At 56.4% G+C, this 16156-nt stretch overlaps 4 protein-coding genes across 4 annotated transcripts in view; 1 reads left to right on the top strand and 3 right to left on the bottom strand.

Moving 5' to 3' along the window:
- QBC33DRAFT_51915 (calcium-translocating P-type ATPase) overlaps positions 1-3667 on the bottom strand; it is a 4850-nt gene extending 1183 nt beyond the window's left edge. The window contains exon 1 of the mRNA XM_060426279.1: positions 113-3667. Within this exon, the coding sequence (XP_060283852.1) occupies positions 113-3519 (3407 nt within the window). The 5' untranslated portion in view covers positions 3520-3667. The remainder of the gene's footprint in view (positions 1-112) is intronic.
- A 3750-nt stretch (positions 3668-7417) lies between these two features.
- QBC33DRAFT_577907 (tubulin-tyrosine ligase) lies at positions 7418-13162 on the bottom strand (the record flags this gene model as incomplete). The annotated part of the gene is made up of 8 exons (XM_060431020.1): positions 7418-8924; positions 9203-9268; positions 9334-10274; positions 10523-10527; positions 11233-11636; positions 11709-11728; positions 11759-12477; positions 13144-13162. 8 exons carry the CDS (start codon positions 13160-13162, stop codon positions 7418-7420), a joined length of 3681 nt encoding a protein of 1226 aa, XP_060283853.1.
- On the top strand, positions 13107-14143 carry QBC33DRAFT_536841 (DASH complex subunit Duo1-domain-containing protein). Its single transcript, XM_060427742.1, has 2 exons — positions 13107-13526; positions 13610-14143. The coding sequence occupies exons 1-2, from the start codon at positions 13284-13286 to the stop codon at positions 14054-14056; spliced, it is 690 nt and encodes a 229-aa protein (XP_060283854.1). The 5' UTR covers positions 13107-13283; the 3' UTR covers positions 14057-14143.
- QBC33DRAFT_536842 (ribonuclease H2, subunit B) lies at positions 14054-15744 on the bottom strand. The gene has a single exon (XM_060427743.1). The coding sequence runs from the start codon at positions 15619-15621 to the stop codon at positions 14245-14247; it is 1377 nt and encodes a 458-aa protein (XP_060283855.1). The 5' UTR covers positions 15622-15744; the 3' UTR covers positions 14054-14244.
- Between the last annotated feature and the right edge of the window lie 412 nt (positions 15745-16156).

A 16156-nucleotide genomic window follows, 5' to 3' on the forward strand; every position in this document is an offset into this window, starting at 1 on the left:
CCCCGCCCCGACCCCCCCCCCCCCCCCCCCCCCCCCCCCCCCCCCCCCCCCCCCGCCCCGGCCCCCCCCCCCCCCCCCCCCCCCCCCCGCCGCCGCGCTTCCGTCTACTTACTTCCACTGGTTGAAGATCTGCATCCACACGAACGTGTTGAAGACCAGCGTCTGGATCTCAGAGCGCTCGACTACGGGATCATACGCAGGCAGGATGGAGGGCGAGCCAAAGTATATCAGGAAGGTGATGAGCAGCTGGTAGATGGCCTGGCCAATGATCATCTTCCACATGGTGGTTGAGATGATGGACGAGCCCTTGCGCTCGGGCTTGCGCTCGAGAACGCTGTCCTGTGGTGGATCCGTGGCAAGAGCTAGGGCAGCAAGGGTATCCATGATGAGATTGACCCACAGCAGCTGGACGGCGGTCAAGACGGACGACTCGGTATCGTTGGAGACGGCAGACACAAAGGTCAGGACAACAGCAGTAACGTTGACCGTGAGCTGGAACTGCAGGAAGCGCTTGACGGCATCATTGACGGCACGGCCCCACCTCAGCGCCTTGACAATCGAGTTGAAGTTGTCGTCCATGAGAATGATGGACGACGCTTCCTTCGCGACCTCGGTACCCGCGATGCCCATGGAAAAGCCCACGTCAGCGAGCCTCAGAGCCGGCGCGTCGTTCGTGCCGTCACCTGTGACAGCGACCGTCTCGCCCATATCCTTCAGACGCCTGACAAGGATGCGCTTGTCTTCCGGACTGGATCGTGCCAAGACATGGAGCAGGGGAATAATCTGCTCCTGTTGAGCCTGGGTCAGGTTGCGGAACTCGGGACCTTCCATCACGATGCTGTTGGGCTGCAGGATGCCGCAGTCGCGGGCGATAGCCTCGGCGGTAAGCTTGTTATCTCCGGTGACCATCCGCACGACGACGCCCGCTCCCTGGCAGGCCTTGACGGCCTCGGGCACACCCGGACGAAGGGGGTCCTTGATGCCCACCATACCAACGAAGACCATGTTCCGGCAGATATCCTCAAAGGCAATTTCGTCCCTGTCGGAGCCCTCGGCCCGGCGGCTTGCCCTCGGGGGCCACCGATCAAAGTCGCGATAGATGATTCCGATGGTTCGCAGAGAATTGGAGGCGTAGGTCTCGATTAGTTGCCCGATCGCGTTGCGGTTCTCGTCGGTTATGGGAGAAGCAGACAGATCCTGAGAGGGCTCCCGAATGATCTGCGTGCACTTGGCCAGCATGATTTCAGAAGCACCCTTGATGTACAGCCTCGCCTTGCCGTTCTCCAGCTGCACCACGACGCCCATGCACTTGCGCCCAGAATCAAATGGGATGAGGTGCAGGATTTTGGCGTTGGCCCGCTCCTCGCTGACCGGCCCCATGGCGAGGAAGTCCCTTGCAAAGACGAGGAGTGCCGTCTCCGTCTTTGAACCTATAAAGGTCTTCTCACCCTCAAATTCACCCTCGAAAGCAGTCGAATTGAGCGAGATGGACTTCAGCAGCAGCTCCTTGACACTCGGGCCCAGAGACGCGACCAGTTCCTGTGGCGTGACATCCTTCTCCGATGGGCTGTCGGGGTCCTGGTCTCCGGCGCGACCCGTGCTCCCAAAGCGGTGGCTCGACCCTACGGTACCCGCGACAACTTGCATTTTATTCTGAGTCAGGGTGCCAGTCTTGTCGGAGCAGATGGTAGTGGCGTTGCCCATGACCTCGCAGGCCTTGAGGTGGCGGACAAGGTTGTTGTCCTTGAGCATTCGCGTGGTAGCAAAAGCCAAGGCCAATGTGACTGCCAGAGGCAACCCTTCGGGTACAGCTACCACAATGATGGTGACGACGACGATGAAGATCTTGATGAATTGCTGGCCCTTCTCAGCCGGCGAGAGATCCGTCATCTTGGGCAGTCCGACGAGGAATTTGATGAACAGGACCAGGAAAAGAAGCAATCCGGCAGCTCCGCCGAGCTTGGCAATGTACTCGGCAATGATGTTGAGCTTGGACTGGAGAGGGGTGATCTCGGGGTCTTCGTTCAGAGACATCATCGTCTTGCCGTAGCTGGAATAAACGCCAGTAGACGTAACCAGAAAAGTCCCCACGCCTTCCATGACGCGTGCGCCCGACAGGATGAAGGGGTCCATCTTCTTCACATCCTCGTTGTTCTCGATTGCAGCGAAAACCTCGTCGGCCGGCCGCTTCTTAAGGACGTCGGATTCGCCCGTCGCGTGTGATTCGTCACACTTGACATTGAAGCCTTCGATCAGAACTCCGTCAACGGGAATCATGTCTCCCGGCTCCAGGTGCAAGACGTCGCCAGCCATGATATCAAAGACGGAGAGTTCGATGGTCTTACCGGACCTGATGGCCCTGACCAACCGATCCTGCTTCTTCCGGTTCAGTTTGGCAAACTGTCTTTCCTTCTGATAATCGTTGAGGGAACCGACGAGAACGACGATGGCAATGGCGACAATAATCGCCACTCCTTCAATCCACTCTATTGCCGGGTGGTCCTTGTCGTGGTATTGTCCGAAGGTCTGGTAGAAGCCGACTGCGAGAGACACGACTGCGGCAATTGAGAGGAGGATCAGAACCTTGTCGTTGTACGTGATCCACATGAGCTGCAGGAACGACTTCCCCTTCTTCTCTGGAAGCCTGTTGTCTTTGAATACCCGCTTCCTGTCCGAGAAGTTTTCCTTGCCGTGTTGGTGGGAATGGGAGGGGGAGAGAGGGAGGGGGATGGGGAGGGAGCGTTGTTTTGCAGGCTCGGCGGGTGCCAAAGTCGGATCCGGATGCTCGAAGCCTTCATCCGCCACCTTCGCGCTGGGACGACCTACAGCAGCCTCGAACGGCACAGTTCCATCCAGATGGGTCTCATCAATGCTCAAGCCAGCTTTCCGATCTGTCCGAAGACCTTTCTCCAAGCCTGCCAGGCCTCCCAATTTAAAAAAGGCGGAGAGGCTCTTCGGGTTGAGCATCTTGTTGAGCATCCCGGGGCTGAAGGCGAAGGGATTGTTTGCCACCGCGAAGTCCTCCTCCATCCCTTGATCTGGTTTGAGCGCATTCTCGTCGTTCATGATTTTCTCGTTCTCGGAGACACGGCTCGATGACGGTTTGGAGCTCTTGAAAGACAGACTTCCCACCACTGTCTCGCCCTGCGAGGAGACAAACGAACGAGAGCCGTCATCGGAATCGACCGAGTTCTGCCTTGACCTGTGGTTGGTAGGCACCGAGAGAAAGCCCTGCTGAAGCCCTCGATCGTTCCCTCGCGATGCGACCGGAGGGAGGACATTGTGAGGGCTAGTTGGCCGATTGTCCCTGTTGTCGGAAGATGTGGTTGTATGAAGCTCTGGCCGTCGTCCAGGAGCGGCCCCGGTCCCCTGAGGCGTAACAATCGAACTACTCGGCATCGGGTCTGCGGTGGCCGACGATAGACTATGGGCATCGTATGTGGGAGACACGGGCGAATTCGAGGCCTCGGCCGTGGGTGCTTCTTCGGCCTCAGTGGGCAGGACCGGATTCGAATTCATGGCGGTGGTGTCGATGGTAATAGTGGGACTGTAAAGTGGTGGTAAGTAAGTCGGCTCGAAGAAAGGGATCTATATGGGATTGCCGGGAAATAGTTAACGTACGCCCTAGGCCTTCTCGTAGGAGTTGCGTCTCCATGAGGGTCTTCGCCAGAGTCTGCCATGGCGAGCCGCAGCAAAGGTCTGTATCAAGCTTCGTCATCAATATGGCACAGCCGGGGGGGCGAGAGCTGAATTTTGAGGTTGAAGTCTACCTTGTGCGATGAGGCTGTGCGAAGGCAAATCCGACTAGGTAGTCGAATGAGAACGAAGGCCGTCGCGACGGGACTTCTTAGCCAGAAAGCGGCCTCCAACAGCCACCACAGTAAGTCCGTCCGGTGGGGGTGTGTTAGGACGGGTAGATCAACATTCTCGAGAATGAGGAAATGGGTTTATATTTGGCTGGGTGGCCGGGGGGCAGGTCGCAGACCAGGCGACTGCTTGTATATATTTGGAGATTCAGGAGCCTTGGAGATAAAGGAAAGAGTGAAGGAGTGCAGTGTGGGTGGGAAAGACTAGGCAATAATAATATGAAGAAGGGAATGCGGGATTCTAGGATTTGGGTTCAGGGTGCTTCATGATGGATTGATCAAACTTACATGAGGGCAATAAAAAGAACCGCCCAGGAAAGGAAACTGAGTGAAAGGTAAGGTAGGTTGTTGACACTGGCAGTCCATGGGCCGGCCGAAATGACGGCCTCCTACCTCCATGAGTTGCCCATGTTGCCAAGGGCAAAAGGAGGCTGTGCCAGTGCCAAGCGAATCATGGATGCAGAGGTGCGACAGGGATGCCGCTTCCACAAGATACCTCAGTACAAGTTTCCAGGGTGACTATTTAACTGCGTCCGTGCGTCTCTACCCCAGTCAATAGCCCGGCGGCGCAGATATGTGATATTCAATATTCTTTCTAGACAACTGTTTTTGGACATTACTCCACCGTTTTAAGGAAGCCGGAAATGAGTTGAGAAGATCATCGAGCCCTCTCGAGCCCTCTTGTACGTATCTGTTCGGTATTGTTAGGATCATCGCAACCGGAGAGGTAAAACTTGCCGTTTATCTTTCTGAGACTGGAAGTATCTTGGCCCTTGAGATGATCGCTCGGCTAGCTAGGAGCTACAACACAGACCTGTATCTCTCCAAACTCCACACCTGGAACTGCAGGTTCGCGACCCGCCAGAGATAACTGCTAACTTTCCAACCTAATGTCGTTTCTCCATCTCCACGGAGTCTGGACCCCGTTCGCTTCTTACACTAGTGCAGAACGAGAAGTTCAAGACCAGAATATATCTTTGGACGTGACAATCAATTGGTTTGTTTTGTTAACCAGCGGGTCTGCATTCCTCATCTTCAGTCGTCCCTGTTTAGGATCTGGAATTCAGATAGGCAAGTAGTGTAATATCGAGCCGTCTCTTGGCTCAAGTTTGTTTACCTAGGAAAGGCAGGTACCCTTTCAAGACCCCCAATCCACAACCCATCTCGACCATGTGGCTACAAACTACCGGATATGTACCGATGTAAAGCGGTACCTAGCCTACTACACAGTAGCTAGAACTTGGGCAGTGCGCTAGAATGTTTTACTTGTTGGTACCTATCTACACTGTAATGGAACTTCCACTGGAGGTGGGTTGCACGCACGCATATACGCATGCAAGTCTCGAACGACGTAGAGTTGCCCTGCTTCGGATTAGACATCACCATTCAATTGCGCAACAGCCAAAGTTGCGTCATGATATGATAGATAGGCTGTGCTCTTGGCACTTTCGCCTCTATGGTGTTCATGACTTGCAGCGTTTGTTCCGTCGTTGAGGCATCGGAGGGCGAAACCAATGCGCCACCGCAAGCCGACCAGTCCGTCGTTAAGGGCGTTCAAGCCTTGCGAACCTGAGCTCAAACTGTCGCCCCTGGTGCGAGTCGACATCTCCGGGGCTTTGTTGGCGCTTTGCCAATTGCCCATACGATCCCGGACCCAGCGGGACCCTAAAAGCATCCAAACCGCCAGCAATTTGGCTTTGGTTCTCGAGTGTGATAGGACAGATCAAAATGTTTCACGAAACGCTGTTTCCTGTCTAGTATACACCCTCCTAGCCAATCGGCAAGTTCCTTCAACCGCCCTGCAGCCAACCAAGGATAATTGGCCCCTCCCGAGTCAGGTGCTTCTCATGTGAGATTCGCGAACATCTGGCCTGTTAAAGTGACCCGACCTTGATCGACGGTTGTTGATAGAGGTCTTTTCATCGTGGTACCATTGCAACCCTCCCTTGTGTCATACGGGTCACTGATTCGAGATATACCGGGGCCCCAACCGTGCCGTCCGCTGCATGCATGACGATGCAGTTGCTGCAAGGGTGCGAATCGGATAAAGTTGGGGGGTTTGCCGTCGTCGCCAAGTCATGATAGTGTCCTCACCGCCAGAGGGCGAAACCAAGTCCTAAGGAACCGGCAACCTTCCCTCTGGGGAACTAGATAGCTTGCCAGATCATTTATGGCCAGATCGTCAGCTTGTCGGATGCGGCCAAGATTTCTTACGCAGTAGGGCGAGGCGGAGTATGTACCTTCGCGCTGGGACCATCCATCAGGAACACAGAGGTCCGAGAAACCAGGGGCATCCCGCATCGTCCAGGCGGGCGCCTCTGGCCAGAGACCTCAGACGGGAAGATGGAAGACTTTGCGGGCTTCCATTGCGTTTCGGCTTGATCTGATGCAACAAACTCACACCCCCCCCCCCCAATTAAGCCGTTTCAAACCCTCCATATCCTGTGTCTGCTGTGTCCCCAATGTTCCGTAGTTTCAATATTTGGCCAAACCTGGTTAAATGCCATCCAGATGAGGCTCCGCCATCTCGGTGAGACCTCCCGCTTTCGCAAGTTCAGATTGGCGCCAAGGCTGGATCCCAATACAGATGATGAGGTGTTACTCCGTACAGTCTCGGAGGTTTTTCCTAACAAATGCCACCTCAGTTGAGTCTTTGGTGTGCCTTGATGGCGTCACAAAGGTGGTTAGGAGTTGCGCCGTCCCGAACAACTGACGTCCAAGGCACCCCAAAAAGAGGTCCGCCATTACATTGTATGTACATCAGTTCTTCATCGACGTAGAATCTCGTATACCCAGATCTTAGCCCCGACCAATCATATGTTTCGCTCCTTTCTTTCGCCCTCTTTCCACGTGTGTGGCCAGTAATAAGGAGTCCATAGGACCAAAGCCTCCAAGACTCGACAGTCAACGCCAACCGCTCCAAAAACCAGTATCAAAGAAAGACTCCCTGAGCATGAGCTCTGGGTGGCTGGCTACCAGCCAAGGCCGCTTGGCAAGTCTCCAACCTCATTTTTCGAGTTTGATTCCCATCAGGCTTTCTGTCAAGGCGATCGTCATGAGATAACTAGTCTCGGGGACCACAAGAATTGAGGCTGTGCTGGAAAGTTGCCGCCCGCTTATGTTCCTGGGGCGAGACGTGCCCAGAAACCTCAGCAAATCTAATGACTGAGGTGGGTAACGTACCATCCACACGCGTATGCTAGTCAAGGCTCGTCGACTTAGGCCCGCATCTACCTTCTGTTCCTGGATACCCGTACGGACTCGTTGCACCCCGTTGCCTGCCGTTGCCTGTTGGCTACCTCACACGGTAGTCACTTGGTGGGGCTTCTGGATCAAAGGGCATCGTCACTCATGACCAGGTGAAGCCAAGGACCAGCAAGGCCCTAGCCTCATGGCTGTTAAGGCCGAACCATTCCAAGCCGTTTCTTGTTGCGAAGCAGATTCCTGCTCATGCGGCGTGTTTATTTTTGTATTATACCCCTGAACGGAACAGCTGAAATCTTGACTAACGAAAGTGCTCACTGCCTTACAGACCGACATCGCTAACTGCCTCACCTGCGTCCGAGATCAATGTCCTTGACAAGCACCATATCGTCCGGCTCCACAAACTCCCGCGTCCCCTCTTCACCCTCACTTCCAGCCCCTCCAGCTCCTCCTCCTCCTCCTCCTCCTCCATCCCCCCGGCCGCTAGCCGCAAACGGCCCTACAGCGAGGCGCAGCGCGCCCGCCCAGAACCCCGCCACGACGTCGCGCAGGCGCGGGTCGTCGCCCGTCTGCCTAAAGTCCGGGAACGCGTTGACCTCGAGCAGCCAGAGGGTCCCGGCGGCGTCGACGAGGAAGTCGACCCCGTACACCTCGAAAGCCCCCGCCTGCGGCTGGAAGTGCACCATCATCTCCCTGGCCGCCGCCTCGAACGCCTCGCCCGCCACCCGGCAGACCTGCTCGAAGATGGCCTCGTGCGGCGACGGCGACGGCGAGTCGGGAGAAGAGCCGCCGCCGACGCCGCCGCCGCCCAGCGTCGCTGGGAGCGGTAGGTCCCAGAACCGCGCGACCGCGTCCGGCCCCGCGCCGGGGCCCTGGATGCACGTGTTGGTGAGGTGCGCGTCGAGGTCGATCGCGCCCCCGCCACCCTCCCCCTCCTCCTCTTCCCCGTCCTCGCCTTGGCCCCCTCCCGCCCAGGGGGGCTGGTAGGTCTTGGCCGCGAAGAGCGCCAGCATGTGCCTGTACACGTAGACCCGGAGGCTCCCCACCGCCACGACGTAGGTGCGGATGTGGAACTTTCGGTTGCCGAGCTGCGGCAGCAGCAGCGGCGGGTCGATGTAGGGCTGAGCGACGAAGTGGCGGAGGTGCGACGTGGTGATGTAGTCCCCTTCGGCGTCGTCCTTTCCGGGCGTACGTGTCGTCGTTTCAGCCACGCTGGCACCGCCCTGCCCTTCTTCGTCCTCGTCCTCCTCGTCATCGCTGTCCGGCAGATCTTCCTCCCAGGTGTCAAATATGTCTTGGAGCTCCTCCATCGTGCTGAAAAGTCGGATCCCTTGGCCGCGGTCGCTCATGCTCGGCTTGAGGATCCACCATTCTCGATCCTTGGCAGGTACGAGGGCATTCTGGTCGAGGCTCGCCCGCAAGTCGAACGCCTCGATCAGGGCGTCGTCCAGGAATTCGGCATAGTCGACCTCGAAGGCCTCGCTCCGCTTGACGTGCGTCTTGAGGACCGAGCCGGGATTCTTCGCGACCCAGATATCCACGGTGGCGGACAGGAAGTGTTTGCGGATCAGGGCCTTCCTGATCATGTAGCTGTTGATCAGGCAGGTTCCTGGGTGCGCTTGCGCGTAGTCAAAGTCGATGGTCTCGTAGGGGGTGATCTGGAGGATCTTGAAGTCCGGGCTTGGGACCAAACTGGCGAGGGAGACTTCGCTGCCCGGCGCGGGGGCTTTGACGAGGGTCCAGCTCTCGGACGGGAGGAGGGACCGCATGGCGGCGAGGATGAGGGGCTGGACGTAGTCATCTTCGTAGGCGATGAGAGCCCAGAGGTGGTTTTCTGTTTTCACCTCTGGCTTGCTCCGATACGCCACCTCTTGGAGTGCGCTCTTAGCCCCTTTTACTGCTTCTGGGCCACCATGGGACACGTCCTGAGAAACTTGCCTATATGACGATAAATTGTAAGAGTTTGTTCACTGCTGGGTACGGCAGCGGTGCCAGACTTGGAGCAAACATATGTCTATTTCCGCTGGCTCTATGCTCTACTGGGACCGGGTTCCTCTATGGCTTCCGTCCATCGTCTCGAGCAGTATGCCCACAATCTTGGCACCAAAGGGGCAGGCTGGTCAAATACTTACAATTTCAACTCTTTCCCGTGTAAATGCGATGCTGACTGATAAAAGTTGGCTTTTAGTGGCGTCACACTGGATGATAAATCGTGTCAGTTACTCGGACAAAACAACACCAGTTCTTGGGGGGGAACACGTACCTTGTATGGCCCTCCTTAACGGCCCATCCGTCATTTCCCGGCGGTGCTTCCTCAACGCTCTTGTAAACATCGGAGAACCTCGGCGACCACTTGAAATGCATATGCTTGTGACCGTGGCTATCCGCCGCTTCCTCCGCGTTTTCTTCGATCCTGCTCTCGTCCTCCCTGATTCTCTCCTCGTCCTCCTCCCGGCCGTCCACGCTCCCGTCCACCTCGGTGAAGCAGCTTCCGTCCTCCCAGTAGTTCTGCAGCATCTCCGTGTAGAGCACCTTCCCCTCCTCCAGCCCCTCCACGAGCGGCACGTTGACGCTATACAGGTCGACGCTGCCGTCTTCGGGCCACTGCGCGGCTAGGGCCTCCAGGACCTTGACGCTCCGCCGCCCCGCGGCGGCGATGACGTCGGCGTCGTGGTTGCGGTTGAAGAAGGCGTAGCTCAGCGCGACGGCCCTGCGGCGGCACACGGCGGCCTCGAGCGCGCCGCCCAGCGTGCCCGAGCTGAGCGCGAACACGGCCGTCGTGTTGCGCCCGTAGTTGGGCCCGCTGACCACCAGGTCGACCGGCCCGCGCTCCGCGAAGAAGTGGTGCAGCCCGATCTGCACGCAGCTGGCCGGCGTGCCGTCCACGAGAACCCACTCCTCCGTGCCCGGCCGCGTTGACGGGCGCGCGTGCGTCGTGCCCTGGTCGGCCTGCTTCCCCTGGTCGTCGCCCGGCGACCCGAGGCCCGCGGCTGGCGCCGATGCCGGCGGGGGCCGGTAGTACGTGGGCTTGACGGTCTGGCCGATTATGTGCGCCTTGCCGATCCAGGACCGCTGCGTGTGTGGCAGGCAGACGGATACGACGTGGCCGGCCGCCTGGAGCTCGCGGACCAGGGAGTGGACATACGGGGACGAGTGTGGCGAAGGGGGGCCGTCATCGTTGACGACGAGGATGTGCATTGTAAGCTGTTTGTTTGTTTGTTTGTTGGTTGGTTGGATGTCTGGACGGGCGGAAGGACTAGAATATGGATTTCAGAGCTTGATTGACCTTACATATACAATCTTAACTCAAGGGATCTGATGAAGGATGGGAAAGCATGAAGAAGTCTCTCTGGGTCTTGGGTCTTGTCTTGGCCGCTAGGGATGGCGGGGCAGGGGCGGGGCAAAATGTTCGTCGTCGTCGAATCGTCACGACCGTGGGAGGCAGGTGGTACCTTGGCTTCAGCAAAATCTTACGCTAGTTTTACCTATCTACCTTGGTAGCTGCTACCTGGTATCGAAGGAAGGCATCATGATGCACCAGCTACACCCGACTCAAGGCTTGGCCGTGAAAAGATTTTACGGGAAAAAAGGGACAAACCAAGAGTAGTTGGGTAGGTTCCCCCCCATCCACATCCACATCCACATCCACATCCACATCCGCGGGCAATATCACAATTATCTAGGTAGGCAGTCGTCAAGATCGTTCGAGTCGGTGCGTTGGGACTATCTCGTTGCATTCCTAACTCTGACACTTTAAAACCGGGAACCCCCTAAAACCTGTAATCCCCCTAGTCCATGGGATATCAAGACGCCCAATACCACCCTCATGTCCTTCGTGAACGGTTCTGGCATGACCGAATTAAAAGCAGCCTGTTGATTCGGAGCCTTTTCGCCTAGAAGCTCCTCTTCAACAAAAGAAAAGCAAAGTCATGCGTACTAAAATGAAGGTAAAAAGGACATTACAACGTGTAATCACACAAACTCCCACCACCTGCCCTCCGCTGCTTGCATCCAGGTGGTAGAGAGGAATCGCCAGACCCTTAAGCTCGGGTTCGCTTGGCAGGGTCAGCCGCGAGGTCGTCACCAGACCGCTTGTGGCCATGACTCTCGGCACCGTTGTTCTTGACACGGCGCCAGCCGTCGAAGGGACTTCGCTTGCCACCTCGGGCAGGCTTCATAGGCGTAGTCTCGTCGGTAGTCTTGTTGCCATGTCGGGTAGTCCGGCTAGTCGTGGGAGGCGAGGCGGGCGCAAACTTGGGGGCCACTGGCGTGCCGGGCGTCTCTTCCATCAAGTCCACTGGGGTATGGGGAACATCGCCCTCGGCCTCAGCCATTGCATGGTCCTCAATATCAGTAACTGCCTCCTCATCCTCATCCAGAGTACCAGCTCCCTCCTGCGGCTTCACCGGGAAGAGTAGTCTGGGTTTGATCGAAGATCGAGTCAAGGGGCGTCTCGGACGAGACCCGCTACCCTCCAATCCGCCGTCGGCTTCATCTGTGCCTTCGCTGTTGTTGCCGGAAATCTCGTCAATATCGGCAAATTTGCGGAACTGCTTCTTTCCACGGCTGATGTAAAATACAGGTTAGTCAACTCCTAACGGGCTACTAGTCAAAGTGAATGGAAGGTGAAGTACGTACAAAACAGTGAGCATGCCGTCCTCGCGACGGATGGCTTCATCGATGCTCACTTTGCCCTCACCCGGAATTGTCACTTGCTGGCGCTTGCTTCGGCGCTTAGCCGGCTCGCGCAGAGGAGTGGTTTGGGGGCCGTAGAATGGATTCTCAGCACTCGTATCAATCTCGGGGACGCGCTCATGCGAGTCGGTGAAGATGGCAATCGGCTCGTCGACCTCATCGACGGAGAAGCTGTCAAGCAGGTGCTTCTTGGCGCGAGTCTTCTTTGGGGTAGGCATGGCGTCTTCGTCGTGGGAGAAAAGATTGCGCGCAATGGACTTGATCTTCGCCTTGCTCTGCTCGGTTGGGGGCTTCTGAGGTGTCTTGGCGGGAGTCGGAAGCATGCCAGTGGCGCTCATGACAGCGGGGCGGGTAGAGCGAGACTCGGTCTTGTCCGCAAGGCCGAGAGCAGCAGCGGCATGCGCTGTGCCCTCCGCCGTCAGCGTTCCTGAGGCGCGGCGCAAACCGTCCATGGCGGGCAAACGTTTCTTCTGGGGTGAAGTGGCAGGCGAAGCCATTGTAGTGGGGTAGGTTTTCTTGGCTGGTGGTGATCCAAGGGAGGGATTGCGATGATCTGAACGTCGAGTGCTTGACCGGGGAGATGGTGTCCGGTTGTGGGCTCGTTGTGCGAGGCGCGCAGATTTACGAGATGAGTAGGGCTCCCAAGAATCTCCGTATCCGTGTTTTGGTGTGGGAGGAGTGTGGATGCCCGAGGCAGGTGAAGGGGTGGAGGCTGCGAGCAGTTCCATAGTTGCAAAAATTCAAAGGTAACCAGAAATTCGAGAAGAGAAGAGTTGGGAGGCCAAGAGTTGGAGGACCCGCGTTGGAGGACCTGGTCTGGATCGATGTCCAAGAAATGGTGGTTTTCCAACAAGTGGTTCAGAATGACCCAATGACCCAAACCATGAATTGGCGATGTTGTCGAAGTTGTCACTTAGTGCTGCGAGGGCTTGGGCCTGAAACCTTGTCAGAGCTGGAGGCGGTCAGGATAGGTTGGCGGATAACAAGAGGCACTAGGCAGCTTGACTCGGGGAATTGGGGAAATGTAGCAATGAAGGATAGTAGAAAACTTCATAGATGAAGAAGAGTGATGTCCGGGCCGAAATTGGGCTATGAGGTTGTCTAGATTGAATGAAGTGATAGACTGAGAACAGGGAGGCTGGGTGTTGGTTAACCCTTGTTTTTGCCAACACCCAGCCTCCACTGAAGTGGGCACACGCATATACTCTGCGCAGCCCCCTGTTTTGTTTCGGGGCTTTTAATTGCATACGCGCTAAGCGAGACGCGTGGTGGCACCCCCACAATTCATCCATTGCCAGACGCGTCTCAAGCAGGTACCCACTACCGACCTTTGCCCACACAGACATAAGGTACCAAACACAACACACTGAATAAAAACAATCAACGTCATCCGTCATCCTACCCCTTACCCCTCCCAACGACAAACACTAAAGAGCGGGCACCCATTGAAGCCACCAACTTGACGATCTCCTAGAAGAAACACCAGCCACCCCCAAATACTGCCCAAATACTGCCCAAATGGACGAGTCAGACACCACAGCCCTATTTGCTTCCCCCTCCTCCAAGGGCGATCGTGGCAAAGAAGCAGAGAAACCCGAAAGCGCAGAGAGACCCGAGACACCAGCCAATCAAAATGCGCGATTTGATGCTGAAGAAGCAAGGGAAGCAGCTCTCCGTAGGGAGCTCGAAGGAGTGCGCAACATCAACCAAGTCATCGAAGGGGTCATTGCGACCCTAGACAAGGCAAAGGGCAACATGAATGTAGGTCTTGCTGCCAGGGCATCGCTCAATCGCATCTCTGATCCGTTTCGTGGCGCACTCCACCACTAACTGTGCCGCTCCAGACTGTCTCCAGTACTGTCAATAATGCCTCAACCTTGCTCAATACCTGGACTCGCATCTTGTCACAGACCGAACATAACCAGCGCTTGATCTTGAACCCTAACTGGAAGGGCGCGACTCAAGATATGGCCGATATCGAGGGCGAGGTGTTACTGAAGCAGCAGGCCGCCGAGAGGAGAGCTGCGGAGGACGAACGGAGAAGAGAGGAGGCGCGGAGAAGGGCGGAAGATGAAGAGAGACAGAGGCAGGCTGGCTCTGCCCCTGCTGCTGCGCCTCGTGGTGCTCGCGGCTCAAGAGGTCGGGGAAGGGGCACTACCCGTGGTGGCACCTCGGTTTACTCGGCCAGCGGCACCTCGTCAAGCACCAACGGTTCACGGAATACTTCAGGCATCGGTCGTGGTTTTGGGAGTACGAGTACGAGGGCGGGAAGGTCACGAGGAGTGAGATGATCCAACATATACGACGCCATCATACACTGCCTAACTACCTATAGACCCCCTACATATCATGAATGCAACGACGATACCCACCAAAAACTCCGTCCACACTGACCACTGACCGCTGAGGCCTGAAATGCAAACCCTCCATATCCCCATTCCTTGTAATCCGTCTTTCCAGCACCCGCAGGAAGCCGCATTCATTTCTTCTTGAAAAAGTCGCTCAACTTCTTCATCCCGTTTACATTAACCTTTTTCAGATCCCTGACTCCCCGACTCTCTCCCGCCTTCTTCCGTTTTTCCTCGTCTTCTTTTTTTCGCCTCTTTTCCGCCCTCTCGTCCTCCTCCTCGTCTAATGTCCGTTTGCGAGAATAGTCGGTGAGTGATCGCGCTGCCATGGCCTCCTGCCGCACCTGTGTCAGGCGGCCAAGGTAATCCTCAAGGGGTGCAAAATCGACGGATCCGCCGCCGGTTGCCAGTCCTTCCTTCAGAGAGTCTGCCATGGAAGGGGGAATATAACTTGAGCATATGAAGTTGAAGGCGACTCTCAGCCTTTGCAGTTTGATAACCTCCTCAGAGGCTATCATTGCCACTGCAATTTCCTCCGTCACAGCAGGAGCTAGCTCGTTCGTGACCGAGGTTGCCGCCGTAGATGCCGCAGAAGCGGCAGAAGCTAAGCTATCCGAAGACTCGACAGAGGATGTTGACTCTTGAGACTCTGTAGCCTCGGTCTGTGGTGTTGTAACACCGTCGGTGGTTAATGGAGACGCATCGTGGCTTGTGGTCGGACCCAAGGCAGGCTGGCTTCTCGAGGCAAGGAACGGAGCCTCCAACGGCTTGGTGACGAACTTCTCCTCCATGCTCTTGGGCAAACCGCCCTCGCTCATTTTCTGTGCCTTCGACAGAATCTCAGCCAAGAGCTTCCCTTCGTTCAACCGGAACATGTTCTCGTCCCCTGCATCGACTGTGTCGCATATCGCAGACATCCTTGACTCCAACAGATCCCTCACCCGCGGCCACCTCAAGATCTCGGAGAGATGATTAGACGACTCGGCAATGACGTCGAAGTGATCATCGCTGGATAGGAACATGCGCTTCGGGGCATCTGACGACTTGGACGAACGAGCGGCAGAGAGGGCGGGCAGGACCAGGAACAATGGGTCGATGGGCGAAGCGACGTATAAATCGGCATCCTTCACGATATGCGCATTAAAGCTGCTGCCATTGTCGGTCGATTCTTCCGTCTCTCCTGCAACCAGTTTTGCAGGCGAATTCTCCAAGAGCCAGCTTCGAGCAGCTGAGCTAGGCGCGGCTATCTTGGCGAACTCGTATATCCCATTTTCCGGGCACACTAGATACCTCGTAGGCTTCAAGTAGCGGGGGTTCCGTAAGGTAACGACTCGCGACTCCTGTGTAGCCTTCTTTGGCAGAACGAAGAGCTGTGGTGGGTTGGCCGACTCTTTGGGGAGAGTGTAACGTGATGCCGTTGCCGTTGCCGTTGCTGTTGCTGTCTTCCCTTTTGTCCCCGCGCTACTACCCGTAGCAGCGCCGCCTTTCGACCTTGTTGTTCTCGCCATGGAATCAGCAAGTATCAATTGAGGGAGGAATCGCCCACATCGCCAATTGATAGTCTTGCGGGTTATGGACGGTATGTTGTGGTACGGAGCATCTCCAAGTACGCATAGTATAGCTAGGAAAGGGGACCCCTGTCAAGAAAACGCGTCAATGTCGCGTCGCACTTAAACTTTTACTGCATTAGCCTCGAAGACGCGCCACACATTCTTTCCCCACACGCGTTGAAACGTCCCGATCGGCCTGCAACTTCGATACACACCTCCGTACCTCCGTATATCACTAAATTGAGTGGCTCCCTACGTACTGCGTTAGTTAGCTCATACTTGCACGGGAGCCAACTGCAATTACTTCCACAGACGCAAATACCGCTTGAGGTGGCGCCAGCGAAGTCCTATCGCTGAATGCACAGCATCTGTGGTTGCACTGGTTGGCGGCCCCTGTGCCATATTAATTGGCTTTTATAGGGCCACCCTTGCACATGCCTTACTTTCGACTTGTCTTGCAGGCGGAACTCAGAGAGTGGTAAACAGCGCCATC

Source organism: Phialemonium atrogriseum (genome assembly GCF_030411735.1).
Source record: "Phialemonium atrogriseum strain 8032-3 unplaced genomic scaffold QBC33scaffold_11, whole genome shotgun sequence".
Classification (NCBI taxonomy): Eukaryota; Fungi; Ascomycota; class Sordariomycetes; order Cephalothecales; family Cephalothecaceae; genus Phialemonium; species Phialemonium atrogriseum.